The following is a 23,550-nucleotide window of genomic DNA, read 5'->3' as shown; positions in this document are numbered from 1 at the left end:
TGCTGCTGTTGACATCTTGACCCATACCAAGAGACTGTAGAGAGAACTGAATTATTAGTCACAGAAACCTAAATACAGAGTTCACTCTCCTACAAATCAGGCTAATCTATATAGTCAGTCTACAGTAGTGGTTCAAAAAATATATATATATTTTTCCATGATTGTTTAAAAAGGGGACAAATTTAGAATGAGATCGATGTCAAATAGATTTATTTAACATGTCTGTCCCACTTCACATGTAATAGTTGTGTATTAATGTGGTCAGGTACACAGCACACGTTTGGGATGAGTCTACCAAAAAACATTACATACAATACACACCTTGTTAAAGGAAACCAAAAGGTGATTAAACCACCCAATCAAGAGGCTTTGTGACAAACTCAGGACAAGGTGGAATCCGGTAGTAAATATCATCCCGTCATTAGCATAGCATTTCAACCAGCACAATCACAAAGCCTTCAAAACACACACACACACACACACAGCAAAATGACTTCATACACACCTGACATAACTAGGCTACATTACAGGTAGACTGAGAAAGATGACATCACCAATCTTAGACATCAACATCAAAGCTACAAAGATTCTAATTATTGTCTCTTTGTAGAGTGAAGACAACAAAATGGCAGCCTTGAAGTCTAAGACAGGAGTTGTCCCGATGTTTCCGAGTATGTAATCTTGCTACCATTAAATTAAATATACATTTTACAAAAAGAAATACATATTTTCATAGTCTAGACATGTAGATTTATATAATCTCATGTGATGTAAGCACAATTCAACCTAAACAAGCCAAATGTTACATTTTCTAATGAATTTTTATTTAACTAGGCAAGTCAGTTAAGAACACATTCTTATTTACAATGATGGCCTACCTCGGCCAAACTCTAACCCGGGCGACGCTGTGCCAATAGCGCGCCGCTCTATGGGACTGCCAATCACAGCCGGTTGTGATACAGCCTGGAATCGAACCAGGGTCTGTAGTGACGCCCCTAGCACTGAGATGCAGTGCCTTTGACCGCTGCGCCACTCCGGAGCCCAATTGAGCGGTTGTTTTTGTTTTGACACTAAACTAAAACCTGCTGTTGGTCTTGTTCTCTGTTAAGACATGTGGTAGTTACACAAAACAAGAGTCCTGTTTGACGGAATCAAATACAATGAAAAAGAAACTAATATAATGGTGTTAACCCAAAGCTCAAACTTTAAAATCAAACTAAAAGTTATGATAGACTATGGCATTAATATACACTATGGAAAAGTGTTTCACAGTAATGTAATTGAATATTGACTTGGCAAAGATGAATAATAACCAATTAAATCAAACAAAATACCAACGTGTAATGAATATTTAGTTTGTTCCTACTTCATTTCTGCTTCGTTTAGAAAATATCCCTATTTGAAAAATGAGGGTCAGACTTACGTTAGTGTTTCATCAAATTCATTGATAAATTCCTTTTTTATCATAGGCTTATGAGTAAACGAGGCAAAACGAGTTCTCTCATTAATTTTGTTCAGTGCAAATAGTTTTACATTTACCATTCAATACACTATTGCGTGTATAGAAAAACAACGACAATGGGATAGGGTGGAGACTGTTCTCAACATGCCAATAATGGGATAGGGTGGAGACTGTTCTCAACATGTCAACAATGGGATAGGGTGGAGAATGTTGTCAACATGTCAACAATGGGATAGGATGGAGACTGTTCTCAACATGTCAACAATGGGATAGGGTGGAGACTGTTGTCACCATGTCAACAATGGGATAGGGTGGAGACTGTTGTCAACATGTCAACAATGGGATAGGGTGGAGACTTGTCAACAATGGGATAGGGTGGAGACTGTTCTCAACAATGGGATAGGGTGGAGACTGTTCTCAACAATGGGATAGGGTGGAGACTGTTCTCAACAATGGGATAGGGTGGAGACTGTTCTCAACAATGGGATAGGGTGGAGACTGTTCTCAACAATGGGATAGGGTGGAGACTGTTCTCAACAATGGGATAGGGTGGAGACTGTTCTCAACAATGGGATAGGGTGGAGACTGTTCTCAACATGTCAACAATGGGATAGGATGGAGACTGTTCTCAACAATGGGATAGGGTGGAGACTGTTCTCAACATGTCAACAATGGGATAGGGTGGAGACTGTTCTCAACAATGGGATAGGGTGGAGACTGTTCTCAACAATGGGATAGGGTGGAGACTGTTCTCAACATGTCAACAATGGGATAGGATGGAGACTGTTGTCAACAATGGGATAGGGTGGAGACTGTTGTCAACAATGGGATAGGGTGGAGACGGTTCTCAACAATGGGATAGGGTGGAGACTGTTGTCAACAATGGGATAGGGTGGAGACTGTTGTCAACATTATGGAAGCAAGGCCTTTCAAGACTTGTGTCCATTCTATTCCCTTGTCCTTCCACAGTACATCAACTCCACAGGATTAGCTTTCACTGTGTACCGCTGATCTTTTTCTTAACCTAATTTAAAAATGGCTGACAGACACCACAGGTGATGAACTGTGTTTCCTGTCACTGTAAAAAAACACAAACTAGGTAGATTTGTCTGAATGGCATGATTTCTATTGATACTGCCATCAATATTCACCAATTCCACACCAAGTGAACACTGGGGTAAGGCGTGAAAACAGTGGTAGATGGAGGATAGCGACACCTTTCAGTTGAGATTAAATGTTTTTCCTTAAAAAAAACACCTGTGCCGTTTACTACGATCGCTCATTTGATGGAAGCCATGATCTTGATGTACTGGAGAGCGTTGTGTGCGGCGTCGTTATGTGCGTTGCCGCAGGAGATGCCTGTTCCGTGGCATACGGCGATGGGTGAGGTGGACAGCTCTGCCAAGCACTGGTACTGCCCGTTCACTGTCAGCTCATCTGCCAAGCAGAAGACAGACACACTGTACAATAGCACCTGGAATTAGGCCCCCGTTTACCCATTCTAGAAAACAGACAAAAGTTCACATCTGATTAATTTCAGTCAAATGAAGAGATGAACTCTACTCACCAATGTCAAAGTATGTGACTTCAAAGCCCTGCTCTTGGGACAGCTCCAGCATCATCTGGATGTAGTCTGTGTTGGGAATACTGAGTGGGTTCCTTCTTAGGAGAGACATCTTCTCTGCCGAGGAGTTACGCAAGTTCTCCAATCGGACACCGGGCTTTGGGATCTGGAATGAGTTGTTCAAACAATACACATTACATACATTCTAGATGACAAAATGGCCTAAATATATGTTTTATTATTCTTGGTGAAGAGGCCAAAGAGAGGAAATATTCTACATACCCATGTGATTTCAGGACAACCAGACACATTTAGAAGTTTTGCTAACATCTTCTCAGCACCTGCCTTTTTAGCCACCTTCTTGGAATTTCCCGTCGCTATCGGTTACACGTGGATGACATACAGCACTATGAATGACTCAATTTAACACTTCCCGAAGGTAAAAACAACAACTCTAATATGTTATTTCAATGCAATGATAAAACATTTATCAAGAACAACAGTGGAAACACCATACCGGTCTCTGTGAGCGACTCCATTCTGCAGGTAACAGTGAACTCTCTCTTGTGAGGTGGGCCTGCCTCTGTGAAAACAGTGTATTCAGGGAGGCGCCATCCCTGCTGCAGCGCCAGCTCCTTTGGGGAGGAATCCATATTAGCAAAGATGTGAAAACAAGCAATCTATTCATTATCATGTGTGTGGACTATTTTTCATCTGATACCCTGAAGAGACTCATTGACAACACAAATGTGTTACGAAGATTACAGCCATGCAACAGTACACAGCCCTATTGTCTTAACAAAAGGTAAATAATAAAAACACCTGCAGTTTCCCCACTGAGTTGGGTTGGTCGTTAGGCTTTGCTGGGTTGCCATTACTCTCCTTCTTTATGTGAAGTCTGCAGTAGGGGAAATCAGACGTAAAAAGTGAATGTTACTGGTGGCCATAATGGTTGCAAATGCTACTTGTTTTCATGAATGCTCATGTCAGATATCGTCCATGTTAACTCACGGTGTTCCGGGGTCTATTTCCAGAAGGTTCAGGGCAGACTCAGCGGCTTTGTGTTTGGCGGCTTTTTTACTGGCTCCTTGACCTGGGATACAACAACCGAATGACATTATGCAAAGTATTGAAAACGAGGCAGACAATATAACGGTGGTTTATACAAGCCCCCTAATCCTCTAGCTACTGTAAAAGTAGTGTAACGTACGTGACTAGCGATCTACGTTGCAAGATGACTCACTCACCTGTGCAAGACATATCTCCTATTGTAACGTTGAAGATGAAGCTGGGTTGGTGCGCCTCCCCTTCGGCCTTTTCCATCACGTACACGGGAAGGTTACCAATTTTTGTTCCATATTCATGTAGAACTTGTATGGGTGTTTTACCAGGGCACGGTGCCTGTGGTTGTTGAATACTCGAGCTGTGTAAAAGGCATGATGAACAGTCATTAGTGTCACTGTATTAGATTGAATGGTATAGCTGTGTTTGTTGTATTATTTAGCAACCAATGACAGTACAAGGTGCGAGAAGCACAGTATGGCTAGCTAGTTGGGCATTGCTATTAACAATTATACCAGGTAGCTATCTAGGGTTAGCGTACTAGCTAACGTCGAGCATCAAATGGATGTAGCTAGCTAGTAGTAGCATGACAGACCTCGTGTTGTTAGTGTGCGTGGTCCTTATAAGTGTAGGTTGAAATCCGTCTTGAGACATGGCTAACAACATCTACTTAATAAAACTGTTGGGTATATTGATCAAAATCTCGTCGGCAACTTCCGGGTCACGGAATTTCAGAAATCTTCAAAATAAGAGTCCCCTACGTAATAGCAGAAAAATGTCAATAACCCTAAACATTTTGTTCAGGAAATTCTACCCGGAAGTTGCTTAGCAAATGATCTGCTCTACATTCACAGTGTAAACCTTTCCAGGATGTGTTATGCCCAGGCAGTGTATGGCCAGACTTCAATACAACTGATAGTAGAAATGAGGGTCATTTCTGCAGAAAGCATCGGCCAACACGTTGTTGGTTCCGATCAACAGAGCAGAACATGTAACATATCTGAGAATTCAAAAAAGCTCTCAACATTCAGGCTTTTATGTAACCAATGTCCCACAGACTTTGCTTGTAAAAATGGACATGGCTATGGATCCAATTACCTAGAAGCTTTACTCTACCTTTCATTTTTATAAAATGTAGCTTATATTTAGCTTATTTCCTGCAATTCTACACGTTTTGTCATGGGGTGCCGAGAAAACTTTCCTATTTTAAAGCCAATTTTCTTGAAATTCTATACATTTTGCCATGTCTGTTTATTCATGTGATATTTAGGTGACTCAAACATTACAACAAAATCTATGGGATAAAAAAAAATCTAACTAAAAAAATGTTAGCTGACATGGGCTAGTTGATCTGGAACTTTCTGACAAGTTATAAAAAACTCCATAAGGCAGTGTTTTCCAAACCTGGTCCTGGGGACCCCAAATGGTGCATGTTTAGTTTTTTTTTGCCCTAGCACTACACAGCTGATTCAAATAATCAAAACTTGATGAGTTCATTACTATTTAGTTATTTTTTTTAAATGTAGTGGGTAGATCAGCTTTAATTTGTAGAGATATTATGGCTTCCATCAATTAGTTCATTATTTGAAAAAAGGACCATATGCATTTCAGGTAAAAGAACAACCCAATGTTGATCTCCCAAGACAAATGATCTAGCAACAGCAAGGTAGCTAAATGTCTTGGAATGTTTTGACTTTCGACCTGTCCCCAAACTAATACAATTGGTTGAGGGACTGATTTAGACCTGGGACACCAGGTGTGTACAATTGATTATCAGGTTGAACAGAAGACCGATTTAGGAAAACCCTAGGATAAGATACAGACGGTTGTAAGCCACTAGATAAGATACACGAGGTTGTAAGCCACTAGAGGGTGTTACTAAGATAAGATACTTAGGTAAGCTACTAGGCCAGGGGTAGGCAACCCTGTTCCTGGAGTGCTGCAGAGGTACTGAAGGATTTTGTTCCAACTACGTGAAACACATGACCAGCTGAGCTAATTGATCAGTTCAGTGATTAAACTCAATACACCTGGTCTTTCAGGTCTGTTAAATCAAAAACATTAAGTGCATGCGACACTTCAGGACCCGGAGTTGCCTACACCATGCACTAGGCCATATAATCATTCAGGAATACATCTCGAGCAAACTGGAATTCAATTAAAACCGTGATAGGATCTGTAAGAACCAAGCAACACTTTTAAGCTTAGCACCAGTCATGTACTTAACACACAATGACATATTAAAAACATAGTGATTTCTCAATGTGATTCACTTTATAATATTCTTTATCTTGTATAGTAATTATCTTTAGTTTAGATTTTTCCCTGATCTAGTTATAATTTTGTAACATAATTTTAACATTTTGCAATATGAATATACAAATATCGTTTTAACGCAGAGTTTTATTTTGAAGGCAAAATCGGAAAACCGCAAGGCTTAATATTGCTGCCGGGATGTTAATGCGCGTCACGCTAATGGTATATTGTACAAGTGTATTTGTCTGTTGCAGAAACCGGCGGATTTAGCTGGGTGAATTGCCGATTTCACCAGTTGACAACTTGATCAACAACAACCGGTTCACCCGCAGTTGTAGGTCAGATAATAGGTTAATACTGTCATCTACTGGTTAATGAGGAGCACGAGATTACATTACCTAGAAAGAGATTGCAGCTTTATTCCTACAGTATCATTGTTTTAATCAGTGGTGTAAATAATTTAAGTAAAAAATACGTTAAAGTACTACTTAAGTCGTTTTTTAGGGGTACCTTCCTATTTATATTTTTGACTACTTTTAATTTTACTTCACTACATTCCCAATGGTAAAATATACTTTACATTTACATACATTTTCCCTGACATGCAAAAGTACTCCTTACATTTTGGGTGTCTTTGTAGGCAACTGAGTTTCCCAGACTATGGAGATGTGAGAGTTTTTAATTTCCCTTGCCCAAGTCAGTATGTCACTCAAAGCACAAAACTCTTTCAAATACCATTGATATAGTTCAAATGGGTAGTTTACGTGGGCAGTAACATTCCGTGCATAAAACCTGTTCTTGACCTATACATTTTCTGTATTTATTTAACCAGGCAAGTCAGTTAAGAATAAATTCTTATTAACAATGACGTCAATACCCCGGAAGACGCTGGACCAATTGTGCACCGCCCTATGGGACTCCCAATCACGGCCGGTTGTGATACAGCCTGGAATCAAACCAAGGTCTGTAGTGACACCTCTATGACTGAGATGCAGTGCCTTAGACCACTGAGCCACTCGGGAGCCAATAGGCCTATACATGATTGGCCTATACATGCCTTTGTGTTCTCTAGGCAGGGGGTTTTGCAGGACATGCCAGAGCAGGTGGGGAAGCTGACTGTCCTCCTGATGGATGAATGGCGGCCCCACCAGCACAGCTGCCGTGCGGTGCGATATCTAGATAGTTTCTCCAACATGGTCAGGTGAAGGGAACCTCTGTCTCTTTGTTAGGTCGTCATGTCTCTGTTTCACAGCTGTTGGACGAGGCAGAGCTGAGTCCGACAGCAGCTACAACCAACTGGAGATGGAGTGGATGCTTTATGCCCCACTGCTAGCAGAGGTGTACTTTGGAAGGAAGGGAAGTAGTGTGCATTTTATTTTTTTTACAGCACATCTAGGTTACACTACAAATGGTCCCAAAAAAATGTATAGCTTTACCTGGACAACTTTGTTATTACACTGTTGTAGATCACTTTTATGTGGGACTGTCAAATTGGAATAAGGTCCTATGACATCGAGGTGATTCCTAGTGCCCACTTCCCTCTGATTACAGAATGCTGATGCAGCCCCTCAGATCTGAAATCAGTTCTTTGGTGACCCTCCACACCAAGGCTCTGGAGGGGGAGAGGGGCTGTGCAGAGGACAGACGTGGTATGAAACAAGAAACAGCTGGTGGCTTCCTAACTAATACGTCAAACTGACCACTCTCACCGTTCAAACCCTCGCATCCATGCTGGAGAAGGATAATGGCTTCCTCCAGAGCTCGTTCTGCATGTTCAAGGTGAATTAGCCACCTGTTGGCACATAGCACCAGTCAGAACTTGGTGTTTCACGTTTTGTGTTGTGAAATGTACTGGAAATTAAGTTTGAATTATTGTGGTAATAAAAACATGTTTTTTTTTCTTCCCCCTACTGCTCTAGAACAGTAGCTTTGAGGTGAAGCTTAGAGAACAGCTAGAAAGAGGAGCAGGAGAGGTTTCCCATGATGCATTGTAAGGTTATTCAACTATTAAACCATTGAGTTTATTCACAGTTGGGAAAGTACAGTTATTATACAGTTCCGGAGTTTCAGTGTTGACGTTTAAAAAAATATATATATATATGTTTCTCAGCCCTGACAGCAAGTTGAACAAAAGTTATCAGGAAAAGGATAACCAAAGAATGGCCTTTGATATAGAAATGGAAGACCTCCCCAGCCAGGTTTGAGGAGATCCAGGTCAGAGGAGTGTTCTTGCTACCAATTGTTAACCTGATTTTGACTTATAGGTGGTTTGGACAATAGGATAGTTTACCTCTGAAGTTACTGAGTGTGTGGGGCTTTCTAGGTACTAGCTGGTGATCTGATAGAGGATGTAACCTTCCGTTTGTTACATTTACATTACATTTAAGTCATTTAGCAGACGCTCTTATCCAGAGCGACTTACAAATTGGTGCATTCACCTTATGACATCCAGTGGAGCAGCCACTTTACAATAGTGCATCTAAATCTTTTAAGGGGGGGGTGAGAAGGATTACTTTATCCTATCCTAGGTATTCCTTAAAGAGGTGGGGTTTCAGGTGTCTCCGGAAGGTGTTGATTGACTCCGCTGTCCTGGCGTCGTGAGGGAGTTTGTTCCACCATTGGGGGGCCAGAGCAGCGAACAGTTTTGACTGGGCTGAGCGGGAACTGTACTTCCTCAGTGGTAGGGAGGCGAGCAGGCCAGAGGTGGATGAACGCAGTGCCCTTGTTTGGGTGTAGGGCCTGATCAGAGCCTGGAGGTACTGAGGTGCCGTTCCCCTCACAGCTCCGTAGGCAAGCACCATGGTCTTGTAGCGGATGCGAGCTTCAACTGGAAGCCAGTGGAGAGAGCGGAGGAGCGGGGTGACGTGAGAGAACTTGGGAAGGTTGAACACCAGACGGGCTGCGGCGTTCTGGATGAGTTGTAGGGGTTTAATGGCACAGGCAGGGAGCCCAGCCAACAGCGAGTTGCAGTAATCCAGACGGGAGATGACAAGTGCCTGGATTAGGACCTGCGCCGCTTCCTGTGTGAGGCAGGGTCGTACTCTGCGGATGTTGTAGAGCATGAACCTACAGGAACGGGCCACCGCCTTGATGTTAGTTGAGAACGACAGGGTGTTGTCCAGGATCACGCCAAGGTTCTTAGCGCTCTGGGAGGAGGACACAGTGGAGTTGTCAACCGTGATGGCGAGATCATGGAACGGGCAGTCCTTCCCCGGGAGGAAGAGCAGCTCCGTCTTGCCGTTTGTTGAGAACAGCTCTCCACCAGACACAACAGGAACTGGACATAGTTGTTACGATACGGGTATTCTATGTATCCTCTTCATGCAGAGCAAGTGTCATTGGAGTCTCTGCTCAAACCTGGAGTTTCAGCCATCATTAGCAGGTTTGAGCAATCTTCTTCTTGTGACAAACCTGTCATATGTCTGACTTTGAGAAAAACGCACACCGGCTTGGGCCAAGTCGCATGTCACGCAAGAAGCAAGAGAGCCATAGTGCAACTTATGACCGCACCAATAAATGTTTGAACGTCACTTTGTTTTATTCTTGATATGTCAAAGAATTTGTCTTAAATGTGTTGTATGACATGCCATGTTGTGCCAAGGAGTACACTGATGTGCTGTAACAGAAACCGCAACAAACTTATCAACATTGAATGAAAATTGCCTTTATTGATTTAGGAAGTTGCATAATAAGTGCTCTTCAGTTATTTTGTTATTGCTTCTCCTTTACACCATTTAAAAATACAATTTAAAGATGCAATATGCATAAATCACTCTGCCATTTCCTGGTTGCTAAAATTCTAATAGTTCACCTAATTTCAGTTTGTGACAAAACAAGCAAGTATAATGTAGAGTATCATTGTACCATTTAAACTGCTGTGAAATATATTTTCCATAACCAATAATATTGTATTTTCAGGTGTATGAAACTGGTGTACAAAACAGATGTAAACAAAAGATAGTCCACATAGAACCGATCTACTGCTTCATAGACTTGCTTTCAATGAGAATCACAGATCTATAACTCAAATTTCATGTGACTTTGGCCAAAAGGTTTCATATTGAAGCATTAAAAACATTTCCTACAATTTTCTATTTACAGTTCTTTGGATATATTTCTACTGAATTTCATTTTTTTATACAGTACCTGTCAAAAGTTTGGACACACCTACTCATTCAAGGGTTTTTCTTTATTTGTACTATTTTCTACATTGTAGGATAATAGTGAAGACATCAAAACTATGAAAGAACATATATGGAATCATGTAGTAACCAGTAGGCTACAAAGAATATGAAAGGAGAAATAACAAACATAATGTCCAGGGGTTGTGAAAATATTGCTCTTGTGTAGGATTTAACTGCAGCTCCAACATTCCAAAAAGGTCATGTTCAATTAAACAGCTCCTCAATATTTACGAGTCTCTGTGAGATTTAAACTTTGCACAAACAAGACTACCTACATTGATAGCAGAGCAGAGCCGAGTAGAGCGATGACTACTATGTGTGTTATTTTGTCTTGACTTGCCACTCTGACAGCAGGGCCTTGTTTTAACATGCCAATCAGATCAGGCAGAATTACCACTCCTCCTTCCTCCGCCTGGAAATGTCACGAGCAACCTGTTTTTCTGATTGTGAAACATGGTTTAAAACTCTCCTAATGTTCTAATGGCCCCTTCTGGTGCCATCTGCACCACAAAGGTGAAAATCACATTTAGCCTGAGTACAAGAACAAGTAGCAAGTCACAATCTAGATATATACAGTACCAGTCACACGTTTGGACACACCTACTCATTCAAGGGTTTTTCTTTATTTTGTACTATTTTATACATTGTAGAATGACAGTGAAGGCATCATAACTATGAAATAACATATATGGAATCATACAGTAACCAAAAACGTGTTAAACAACTCAAAATATATTTGACATTTTTCAAAGTAGCAACCCTCTGCCTTGATGATAGCTTTCGCACACTCTTGGCATTCTCTTAACCAGCTTCACCTGGAATTATTTTCCAACAGTCTTGAAGGAGTTCCCACATATGATGAGCGCTTGTTGGCTGCTTTTCCTTCACTCTGCGGTCCAACTCATCCCGAACCCTCTCAATTGGGTTAGGGTTGGGTGATTGTGGAGGCCAGGTCATCTGATGCAGCACTCCATCATTCTCTTTCTTGGTAAAACAGCCCTTACACAGCCTGGAGTGTAAGTGTGCCTTGAATTCTAAATAAAACCAAACATTCTCCACCGGTCTAATGTCCATTGTTCATGTTTCTTTAGTAGTGGTTTCTTTGCAGCAATTCGACCATAAAGGCCTGATTCACAGTCTCCTCTGAACAGTTGATGTTGAGATGTGTCTGTTTCTTGAACTCTGTGAAGCATTTATTTGGGCTGTAATCTGAGGTGCAGTTAACTCTAAGGAACTTATCCTCTGCAGTAGAGGTAACTCTGGGTATTCCTTTCCTGTAATTTGTAAGTCGCTCTGGATAAGAGCGTCTGCTAAATGACTTAAATGTAAATGTAAATGTGGTCCTCATGAGAGCCAGTTTCATCATAGCGCTTGATGGTTTTTGAGACTGCACTTGATGAAACTTTCAAAGTTCTTGAAATGTTCCATATTGACTGACATTCATGTCTTAAAGTAATGGACTGTCGTTTCTCTTTGCTTATTTGAGCTGTTCTTGCCATAATATGGACTTGGTCTTTTAACAAATAGGGCTATCTTTTGTATACCACCCCTGCTTTGTCACAACACAACTGATTGGCTCAAATGCATTAATAAGGAAAGAAATTTCACAAATTAACTTTTAACAAGGCACACCTGTTAATTTTAATGCATTCCAGGTGACTACCTCACGAAGCTGGTTGAGAGAATGCCAAGTGTGTGCAAAGCTGTCATCAAGGAAAAGGGTGGCTACTTTGAAGAATCTCAAATATATTTTGATTTGTTTAACACTTTTTTTGGTTACTACATGATTCCATATATGTTATTTTAATAGTTTTGATGTCTATACTAGTATTCTACAATGTAGAAAATAGTAAAAATAAAGAAAACCCTGGAATGACTTGGTGTGTCCAAACTTTTGACTGGTAGTGTAAATAAAACAGGGCGAGGTATAAAAAATAAACTGTAAACATGCACCTTCTACCTGAGTGATCCCAGAGGGTGTATATATTGTTGGTGAGTCTACACATACAGTGTCTGAATCCGTCCCTGATTTGGTGGGAAAGTATAAGGACCAGATTTAAACCCCTCTGCTCTAGTGCTCTCAAGCCAATATTTCTGGCTCATGTAGTCTGGGAGGTGTAGTCTGGGGTGAGGGTTTTTTGGGATGGGAAAGTAAAAGGACCAGATTTAAACCCCTCTGCTCTAGTGCTCTCAAGCAAATATTTCTGGCTCATGTAGTCTGGGAGGAGGGTCTTTTGGGATGGGAAAGACCAGCCTCTTCCTGAGTGAGTATGCAGGCTGGGGCATCTGCTTCCTGGTGCCATGGTTATCACTCTTACTGCTGACATCATCGTTTACCTTGGTCAGGATGGACAGCAAGTCATACCCACTGGACGGAGAAAGAACAATGAGAGGAAATTCAATCTGATAATGATTTACCAACCATATGCATGTCACAGTCCAGTGTTTACTGATGTTTTCAAAGAGGATTTCAGAATGACACAATATAAAGAAACCAAGCACATCTGAGCACTAACCTGGGAACCATGTTGATGAGGTTCTGGAACCAACCTGGGAACCATGTTGATGAGGTTCTGGAACTAACCTGGTTCTGGAACCAACCTGGGAACCAAGTTGATGAGGTTCTGGCACTAACCTGGGAACCATGTTGATGAGCTTCTGGCACTAACCTGGGAACCATGTTGATGAGGTTCTGGCACTAACCTGGGAACCATGTTGATGAGTTTCTGGAACTAACCTGGGAACCATGTTGATGAGGTTCTGGCACAATGACTGGATGAACCAAGTGCCCTTACTTATGTCTCTGAAAGAGGCAAAGTGAGGGACAGTGGCCATGCCCAGAAGGAAGTCGGCATCAGAGGGAATGGAGTCTCTGGGTACCACTGCATCAGTGCAGATAGAGCTGGTGATAGTAGAGCCATCAGCGCCTGGGCAATCGGACTGAATGAACACTGGCTGTTGTTCCTTGATGCCCTGACAGGCCTGGATAAAGAACAGCTTGGGCTTCCCCCTCAGTGAGCTGCACTCCAGTCCAGAGAAGGGCTCTGTGAGCTCCCTGACTCTGACCTTCAGCCCGTCCACCCCATAAACACCTCCCTCCAGCCCGTGGCTCAGAACGCAGCACACCAGGCAGTCCATCTGGCTGTGGTCACGGCTGCGGAGCTCCTCAACTCGAGACAGTAACTGCTCCCGGCTGCAGTCTGGCTCAATCTGCGTCTCAAAGCCCAGCCACTCAAACACACTCACCAAACTGCCTGAGACACAAACACATAGAGGTACATGGGGATTGTGATTTAGGCCTGGTCCTACAAAACCAAACGACTTAAAAGTATTTCACTATTTCAAGAATAACATGTACAGTTGAAGTCGGACGGTTTACATACACCTTAGCCAATTTACATTTAAACTCAGTTTTTCACAATTCCTGACATTTAATCCTAGTAAAAAATTCCCTGTTTTAGGTCAGTTAGGATCACTTTATTTTAAGAATGTGAAATGTCAGAATAATAGTAGAGAGAATTATTTATTTCAGCTTTAATTTATTTCATCACATTTCCAGTGGGTCAGAAGTCTACATACACTCAATCAGTATTTCGTAGCATTGCCTTTAAATTGTTTAACTTGGGTCAAACGTTTTGGGTAGCCTTCCACAAGCTTCCCACAATAAGTTGGGTGAATTTTGGCCCATTCCTCCTGACAGAGCTGGTGTAACTGAGTCAGTTTGGTAGGCCTCCTTGTTCGCACACGTTTTTTCAGTTCTGCCCACACATTTTCGATGGGATTGAGGTCAGGGCTTTGTGATGGCCACTCCAATACCTTGACTTTGTTGTCCTTAAGCCATTTTGCCACAACTTTGGAAGTATGCTCAGGGTCATTGTCCATTTGGAAGACCCATTTGCGACCAAGCTTTAACTTCCTGAATGATGTCTTGAGATGTTGCTTCAATATATCCACATTATTTTCCTTCCTCATAATAACATCTATTTTGTGAAGTGCAACAGTCCCTCCTGCAACAAAGCAGCCCGACAACATGATGCTGCCACCCCCGTGCTTCACAGTTGGGATGGTGTTCTTTGGCTTGCAAGCCTCCCCCTTTTTCCTCCAAACATAACGATGGTCATTATGGCCAAACAGTTCTATTTTTGTTTCATCAGACCAGAGGACATTTCTCCAAAAAGTACGATCTTTGTCCGCTTCTGCAGTTGCAAACCGTAGTCTGGCTTTTTTATGGCGGTTTTGGAGCAGTGGCTTCTTCCTTGCTGGGCGGCCTTTCAGGTTATGTCGATATAGGCCTCGTTTTACTGTGGATATAGATACTTTTGTACCCGTTTCCTCCAGCATCTTCACAATGTCCTTTGTTGTTTTTCTGGGGTTGATTTGCACTTTTTGTACCAAAGTAGGTTCATCTCTAGGAGACAGAACGCGTCTCCTTCCTGAGCGGTATGACGGCTGCGTGGTCCCATGGTGTTTATACGTGCGTACTATTGTTTGTACAGATGAACGTGGTACCTTCAGGCATTTAGGACATTGCTCTTAAGAATGAAAAAGACTTGTGGAGGTCTTCAATTTTTTTCTGAGGTCTTGGCTGATTTCTTTTGATTTTCCCATGATGTCAAACAAAGAGGCACTGAGTTTGAAGTTAGGCCTTGCAATACATCCACAGGTACACCTCCAATTGACTGAAATGATGTCAATTAGCCTATCAGAAGCTTCTAAAGCCATGATGTCATTTTCTGGAATTTTCCAAGCTGTTTAAAGGCACAGTCAACTTAGTGTAGGGTCATTTCTGACCCACTGGAATTGTGATACAATGAATTATAAGTGAAATAATCTGTCCGTAAACAATTGTTGGAAAAATTACTTGTGTTATGCACAAAGTAGATGTCCTAACCAACTTGCCAAAATGATCATTTGTTAACAAGATATTTGTGGGATGGTTGAAAAACGAGTTTTATGCGTTCCGACTTCCTCTGTAACAAATATCTACTATAATATATCTACAAATGTCTTACTTTCATCAACCTGTGTTCCCTCTCTATTGTTTAGGGGTTTTGGAGAATTTCTGAAGTTGTAGTTGTTAATTATCAGACAGTAACCTCTCTTTCTTCCTGTCATAGCATATTCTCCCACTTCCTACAGAAAGAAAACATGCATAAATAATTCACAAATCCAGTTAAGGACAGCATCATCCATAATCCCCAAAACTGCTACTGTACTTCAAATAATCTATACAATACCCAGTCAGTTTTCAGTAAAAGCATGGACTGACAAGACTTTGTCAATGCTCATTTAAAAAAAGGTTAGTATCACGAGAGACCTCTTTTGTGGTGTTTCCTGTCTGACGATTTGCAGGGTCAAAGTTCTTATTGTGTCCACGTGAGGGTATGGATGAAACATGGTGATTCCCTATGGGAGAGAAGACATGGATCAGGTAAGAATGAATCAATGATATGGCTAACATTTAACAGTGATGCCGATGAACCAACAGATTGAGTAGAGGGGACAGTCTACAGGCCCCTTTTGTATGCTGAACAAAAATATGAAACGCAAAAATGCAACAATTTAAACGATTTTACTGAGTTACAGTTCAGTTAAGTCAATTGAAATACATGTATTAGGCCCTAAACTATGGACTTCACATGATTGGGCAGGGGCACAGCCAGGAGCCAGACCCACCCAATCAGAATGCGTTTTCCCCCACAAAAGGGCTTCATTAAAGGCAGAAATACTCCTCCGTTTCATCAGCTGTCCGGATGGCTGGTCTCAGATGATCCCGCAGGTGAAGAAGCCGGATGTGGAGGTCCTGGGTTGTCGTGGTTACATGTGGTCTGCGATTGTGAGGCTGGTTGAACGTACTGCCAAATTCTCTAAGATGGCGTTAGAGGCGGCTTATGGTAGAGAAATGTACATTGAAATTCCCTGGCAACATCTCTGGTGGACATTCCTGCAGTCAGCATGCCAATTGCACGCTCCCTAAAAACTTGAGACATCTGTGGCATTGTGTTGTGTGACAAAACTTCACATTTTTAGAGTGGCCTTTTATTGTCCCCAGCACAAGGTGCATCTGTACTTGCTGTTTAATCAGTGTTTTGATATGCTGCACCTGTCAGGTGGATGGATTATTTTGGCAAAGGCTCACTAACAGGGATGTCAACAACTTTCTGCACAAAATTTGAGAGAAAAAAAATATTTTTGTGTCTGGAAAATTTCTGGGATCTTTTGTTTTAGCTCATGAAACCAACACTTTACATGTTTGCGTTTATATATATTTTTTCAGTATAGATTGGCATTCTAAATTATATGAACTGACCTTGGCTGAGAGCAGCATCGTTGTCCCCACTGGTACTTAGGAGACCCAGCCTATGTGAAAGTACTGCATCCACTGTATCTGAGACCCTCCGAACATCTGGTGTGTGAGCAGACCAAGATGACACAACAAAGGTTTTGTGAGTTCTGCACTGTACTCCAATACAGAGAAAATGTGCTGAGCCACACCTTGTTCAGTGTGGGACTCACCCAGAGAGGTGTCAGCTGGATTCAGAGTGGACACCTGTGGAAGGAAGTAGAGGGAATAATTAGTGACTACACAGACATGAGGGATGGCCGTAGCCTTTGATGTAAAGACACGTGGTGTGTCAGGTAGGACCAATGCAGCATAAATAAGTGTGTCTCAAAACCTGAACTGAACATTAGACACCAACCTCAGCTGAAGGCTGTGTACCTGAACATTAGACACTGACCTCAGCTGAAGGCTGTGAACCTGAACATTAGACACTGACCTCAGCTGAAGGCTGTGAACCTGAACATTAGTCACTGACCTCAGCTGAAGGTGGTGAACCTGAACATTAGTCACTGACCTCAGCTGAAGGCTGTGAACCTGAACATTAGACACTGACCTCAGCTGAAGGCTGTGTACCTGAACATTAGACACTGACCTCAGCTGAAGGCTGTGAACCTGAACATTAGACACTGACCTCAGCTGAAGGCTGTGAACCTGAACATTAGTCACTGACCTCAGTTGAAGGCTGTGAACCTGAACATTAGACACTGACCTCAGCTGAAGGCTGTGAACCTGAACATTAGTCACTGACCTCAGCTGAAGGCTGTGAACCTGAACATTAGTCACTGACCTCAGTTGAAGGTGGTGAACCTGAACATTAGTCACTGACCTCAGCTGAAGGCTGTGAACCTGAACATTAGACACTGACCTCAGCTGAAGGCTGTGAACCTGAACATTAGTCACTGACCTCAGCTGAAGGCTGTGAACCTGAACATTAGTCACTGACCTCAGCTGAAGGCTGTGCACCTGAACATTAGACACTGACCTCAGCTGAAGGCTGTGAACCTGAACATTAGTCACTGACCTCAGCTGAAGGCTGTGTACCTGAAGAGAAGTACGAAGAGGGAAAGAACATCGTGTCAGAATGTCCACGTTGTTCGACTAAGACACACAACAGGAAAATAAATGGACGCATGTTTTAGCAAATTAAATAAAAGGTTAAATGAAAAATAAATAAAAGGTTTGATAACATACTGAAGAAGATTTGACATCTACTGTAGTCATAGTTCCTACCTGATAGTCCACATGACACAGGTCTCATTGGAAGCATGGAGACAGCCTGATGGAAAAGAATAGTCATGACTTTCTGTGATGATAATCCAGACGGAAACTGAGAAATGTCCATAAGGACTGGTGGATATCAAGATAATGTAATAAATCATTCTATGTTACCTGGTTTTCTGGAAGACATGCAGAAGAAGACCTTGGTTTTAACAATCCCACCCCTGTTTTTGGGGTTACTGGCCCTGTTTGAATATAGCATTGCATAACACATCTGAGTCATACTACTGTGCTAAATCATTGACAGGCATATACAGGCAATGAATAGGTTTGTTCAGCCAGTCAGTAATTTACTAGGGAAATGAAGAAGAAACTGAAAGTGAAACACTTGCCCTGCTTTGTTTTAAACTGGTTGATTCTTGTTTTCAACATGGGGCAGACACTTCCAAACATACTTTCAACAGTGTTTAGTTTTATGACGCTCAAAATATCAATTTTCTCCATTTCCAGGAATACTTGCAAGGTAGTCTGAAAGAATAGAGCAAAATGTGTAATGTCAGTTGGTCCTTCAAGATGAAGCATTTTTTCTACTCATATTTCACTAAATAATACAAGTTACTACCCTATTCTGGACGACACGTGTTGAATTTCAGACTGTTCTGACGTACTCACCACGTTGCCCTCCAGTTTCCTACGAGGGAGTATGTTAACCAATAGGAACTTAATCTCTCTCAACTCGTCTTCAGTGGTGTTCTCTGATAGGTCATACAGCAGTTTTCTGCAGATGGTGGATTACAATGACTCATCAGAAAACATCCTATTACACTACAGTATTCTGTATGTGAGGAAACAGTAACACAACAACATGAGTGTTTACATTTGTGTTATAAACTTCTACTTATCGCTATTCATTTGTGGGTAAAGCTGTTGTATGCAATCCAGATGTGGTAAATGAGGCCAATACAGTGGTGTAAATTACTTAAGTAAAAAATACTTTAAAGTACTACTTAAGTCGTTTTGGGGGGGGGTATCTGTACTTTACTATTTATATTTTTTGCCAACTTTTACTCTTACTTCATTTACATTCCTAAAAAAAATAATGTACTTTTTACTCCATACATTTTCCCTGACACCCAAAAGTACTCGTTACAATTTGAATGTTTAGCAGGACAGGAAAATGGTCCAATTTGTGTACTTAGCAAGAGAACGTCCCTGGTCATCCTTACTGCCTCCGATCAGGCAAACTCACTAAACACAAATGCTTTGTTTTCAAATTATGTTTGAGTGTCGGCCTGGCTGTCAAAAATAAATACAAAATAAGCAAACGGTGCCGTCTGGTTTGCTTAATATCAGGAATTTGATGTATAGCATTTACTTTTACTCAAGTATGACAATTGAGTACTTTTTTCTACCTCTGTACTTCAGTACATTTAAAACCAGATACTTTTAGACTTTTACTCAAGTAATATTTTACTGAATTACTTTCACTTTTCACTTATTTAAGGTATCTTTACTTTTACTCAAGTGTGACAATTAAGTACTTTTTCTACCTCTGTACTTCAGTACATTTAAAACCAGATACTTTTAGACTTTTACTCAAGTAGTATTTTACTGAATTACTTTCACTTTTCACTTATTTAAGGTATCTTTACTTTTACTCAAGTGTGACAATTAAGTACTTTTTCTACCTCTGTACTTCAGTACATTTAAAACCAGATACTTTTAGACTTTTACTCAAGTAGTATTTTACTGAATTACTTTCACTTTTCACTTATTTAAGGTATCTTTACTTTTACTCAAGTGTGACAATTAAGTACTTTTTCTACCTCTGGCCTGTATATTCACCTATAAGGAGAGATGAGGCTACTGGTTGTTGGAAGCTGGTTGTTGAGGCCAAGCTCTCGCATCAAGCTGTGCCGCTGGATGGTGCATAATAAATCGGCAAGTAAGTAAGGCTGATCGGGGGTTAACAGTTCTTGGTCCATCAGAAGAGAGAAGAGTTGACTTGCTGTGGGCACTGAGCTACAGTCTTTCTCAAGCAGATCTTTGCAAAGAAATGCAAGTGCTTGTACTTCTTCACTGCACAGGCCTTGTTCCACCTGCAACAGCAGCTTTTGGAAATCCATCTCCTGTCGCAAAACCAATATAATGAAAACAAACATGATCACTATGTTTGATATTTATACTATAAATACATGTTGTTAATTTACAATCTCAGCACATGGTAATAATATGTTGTCAGTTGAAAATATCTTTCAAGTGTGTAGTAAATATAGGCCTATGGATAGACCTCTTGAATAGTCTAGCAACTTTCAACCAGGGGCTGGAGACCCAAACCAGGGTGCTGGGGACCCCTAGGTACCTCACTTTCAACCAGGGGGCTGGGTATGGGGGCAAAAATCACCTCACTCTATAGAAGAGCAGGTGCTTAAGACATTTTGTCAAAGATTAGGCTCACATAATTAAATATAATTGTAATATATTTAAATATCCATATGTCTAATTGTTAGGCTAAACTATGTATGAGAATCCATGACAAGTATAAATTAATTCACCCATGGCTGTCCAATAAAAATGTGTTCACTGTACAGATAGACTATATAGTGTAGAATACCATGTTTACTGTTAATTCGAACAAATGTTCCACCCCCTCCCCCCAAAAAATAAGGAAAAGTGTCCTACCATTAGGTAACCTGTGCGCTCGATGTTTTAAATGTGCATCAGATATCTCACATCCACATAGGCCCGCCTATACGTTTAGAGGGGTAACAAAGTAGGCTACAGGAATATCTATGTTTTTCAACGATCCGGTATTCTTCACGATGACAACCACAAGTCATTTTAGTTGATCAACAACTTGAAGTCCTTCGGAATGTCAGGTACTGTAGGCTACAAAGTGGCTGTAGGCTACAAAATTAAATATAATTGTAATATATTTAAATATCCATATGTCTAATTGTTAGGCTAAACTATGTATGAGAATCCATGACAAGTATAAATTAATTCACCCATGGCTGTCCAATAAAAATGTGTTCACTGTACAGATAGACTATATAGTGTAGAATACCATGTTTACTGTTAATTCGAACAAATGTTCCACCCCCTCCCCCCAAAAAATAAGGAAAAGTGTCCTACCATTAGGTAACCTGTGCGCTCGATGTTTTAAATGTGCATCAGATATCTCACATCCACATAGGCCCGCCTATACGTTTAGAGGGGTAACAAAGTAGGCTACAGGAATATCTATGTTTTTCAACGATCCGGTATTCTTCACGATGACAACCACAAGTCATTTTAGTTGATCAACAACTTGAAGTCCTTCGGAATGTCAGGTACTGTAGGCTACAAAGTGGCCAGAACACAAGTACAGAACTCTCGCTTTCCTTACGCACATTTCCAAATAGAAAGTAAGGTACATTTCTTGAAAAAAATATGTGCGCTTGCTCTCTTGGCTGTTTCAAACAAAAGACACACCCTTGTCCACTTACCCTCCGCCTTAATGCTTTGGGGGAATCCCAGCGGCAATATTTTGTCTTCGGTCCAAATTATTAGCTAAACAAGGGAAGTGTGCAACGTAAGCCCCTCAGCCCTAGTTTTTAATGACGTTTGCGAGTGTACAATTATGTTCATTTCGGGACCTGAAACGCAGCCAAAAACTCAAAGTCAACATAAGTAAAGACGAATGTTAAATAAGTTACAAACACGTATCGTAAAAGTCATTTGTTTTTGTTTGGTCAGTTTTTGGAAATTGTAGAAATAAGTTCCAGCTAGGCAGGCCAACATTAGTTAGCTAATTAATTTGCTAGCTATCATACAGCAGACGTATATTCATAATTATATATTTAATGTAAGTAGACATGCAATCATAATTGAGTGTAGCGCATATAAAGCACCCACAAGCTACCGGTGGCTGAAAACACTAGTGATCGGCTCGCATATCAGAAGAGCGGAATCTATTTATACAAATATTTTAAAAATTAAGATATGAATAATCAAAATATTTAAATTAATATAATTAACTAATTCAAAGAACGAAAAAAAAATGTATAGGCCTAAATGCTCAGGTGCAAACACCTTAGTTCTGACTGTCTGCTCAGACTAACAGTCTCACCTGTTGTTCCTGTCAATCAGACACAACAGTGTCAACCAATGAACCAAAGATGCGTGAGGGATGGCCGAGCCAACTCACTCACAGTCACACACTTAGCACCCGAGGAGAGAGAGGAAAGATAGCTTTCCAGTGAGTCGGAAGCACAGTAGCATTTGGATGCATTTTAATAATGTAGACAATGTTAGAGCACAGTGTAGAATTTCCCCAAATAAAATCTCATATAAAGCAGATTCTATGCACAACCTACACTGGCATATGCGAATTGTGCACCCAACTGTGAAGCTAGCTGTAGCGGAGCTTCGAGAAACTAGCGGGCGTGATAGTGGTGGAGAGATGTATCCACTCAGTCAAGTAGGCCTACTCCCCGACCCACAGCAACGCAGTCTTCTATGGACCAGTTTATGCCACAGTCTATGTCTAGCAAAACAAGGCCAAATGGATATTGCATTGGCTAAAATGATTGCCACCGATTTCCAGCCATTTTCGATCGGGAAGGACAATGGTTTTAGAAATTATAGCAATAGTCTAAATCCAATGTACACAATTCCAAGCAGGAAAACCCTTTAAAAATCACTTATTCCACAACTGTTCGAGAGCACACAGGCTTCAGTGTGGGAAAGAGTCCAAAAAGCTACTGCAGTTTGCCTTACGACTGACTGCTGGACATCAAGAATAACCACTTCTTACATGTCACTTCATTGAACATTTTACGATGTCTAGCTGTCTTCTGGACTGCTGTCTTCTGGACTGCTTTGACTTCAGCGACAGACACACCTCGGAGAACTTGGCAGAGGAACTGTTGAGAGTGGCCAGAGAATGGCAAGTAAGATGGAAAAGGGGTCTGTTGTGTTAGCAACAATGCAGCTAACATAACCAAAGCCATGAACACTTTTTAAATTGACCAGTCATCCATGTCTTGCCCACACAATCAACCTGATTGTAAGAGATGCTCTGAAGGTGACGAAGCCCACTGTGGACAAAGTGAAAGCAGCTGTGGAATACTTCCACAGGAGCACAGTAGGTTCTGAAAAACTAAACGTCTACACAACGCCAGATGGGGATGCCTGAGCTGAGGCCTATAAACAAGACTGCCATACAAGGTGGAATTCAACATTTTATATGTTGAAGCGGTTTCTTGAGTCAAAGGATGACATCATCTCTACCCTGGCCATTGTCAATGCACCTGTTGATGCTCTGACCCAAGAGGAATGGGAGGTGGTGGAGGAGGTGTGCAGAGTTCTGGAACCATTTGAGCAGGTCAAGGTGGAGATCAGTGGAGAGAGGTACAGTAAGCAGTTATTACTACGTCATTATTTCATCCAGTATTATATATGTATATGAGCAGTAGAT

At 41.2% G+C, this 23,550-nt stretch overlaps 2 protein-coding genes across 5 annotated transcripts; both read right to left on the bottom strand.

Annotated features, from left to right (window-relative positions):
• Window positions 1–193: 193 nt before the first annotated feature.
• Window positions 194–4,881, bottom strand: LOC115119728 (interferon-inducible double-stranded RNA-dependent protein kinase activator A homolog). Its single transcript, XM_029648591.2, has 8 exons — window positions 4,684–4,881; window positions 4,274–4,449; window positions 4,038–4,119; window positions 3,849–3,924; window positions 3,544–3,661; window positions 3,309–3,403; window positions 3,030–3,192; window positions 194–2,899 (listed from the first exon to the last, which is right to left on the bottom strand). The coding sequence occupies exons 1-8, from the start codon at window positions 4,752–4,754 to the stop codon at window positions 2,742–2,744; spliced, it is 939 nt and encodes a 312-aa protein (XP_029504451.1). The 5' UTR covers window positions 4,755–4,881; the 3' UTR covers window positions 194–2,741.
• A 5,111-nt stretch (window positions 4,882–9,992) lies between these two features.
• On the bottom strand, window positions 9,993–21,574 carry LOC115119721 (caspase-8-like). 4 transcript variants are annotated; one of them, XM_029648581.2, is made up of 13 exons: window positions 20,772–21,573; window positions 19,935–20,218; window positions 18,762–18,867; window positions 18,482–18,617; window positions 18,261–18,334; window positions 18,102–18,147; window positions 17,893–17,969; window positions 17,045–17,078; window positions 16,839–16,934; window positions 15,846–15,934; window positions 15,541–15,661; window positions 13,266–13,782; window positions 9,993–12,896 (listed from the first exon to the last, which is right to left on the bottom strand). In XM_029648581.2, exons 1-13 carry the CDS (start codon window positions 20,772–20,774, stop codon window positions 12,719–12,721), a joined length of 1,761 nt encoding a protein of 586 aa, XP_029504441.1. In that variant the 5' UTR covers window positions 20,775–21,573; the 3' UTR covers window positions 9,993–12,718. The 4 variants fall into 4 exon arrangements, 3 of the variants coding, with proteins under 3 accessions (XP_029504441.1, XP_029504443.1, XP_064875500.1); XM_029648583.2 differs by having other exon boundaries at window positions 17,893–17,912; XM_065019428.1 differs by lacking the exon at window positions 17,893–17,969 and adding an exon at window positions 17,230–17,249.
• Between the last annotated feature and the right edge of the window lie 1,976 nt (window positions 21,575–23,550).

Source organism: Oncorhynchus nerka, linkage group LG1 (genome assembly GCF_034236695.1).
Source record: "Oncorhynchus nerka isolate Pitt River linkage group LG1, Oner_Uvic_2.0, whole genome shotgun sequence".
Taxonomy (NCBI): Eukaryota; Metazoa; Chordata; class Actinopteri; order Salmoniformes; family Salmonidae; genus Oncorhynchus; species Oncorhynchus nerka.
Note: the sequence above shows the minus strand (reverse complement) of the source record. Positions and strands in the feature narration are given on the sequence as shown.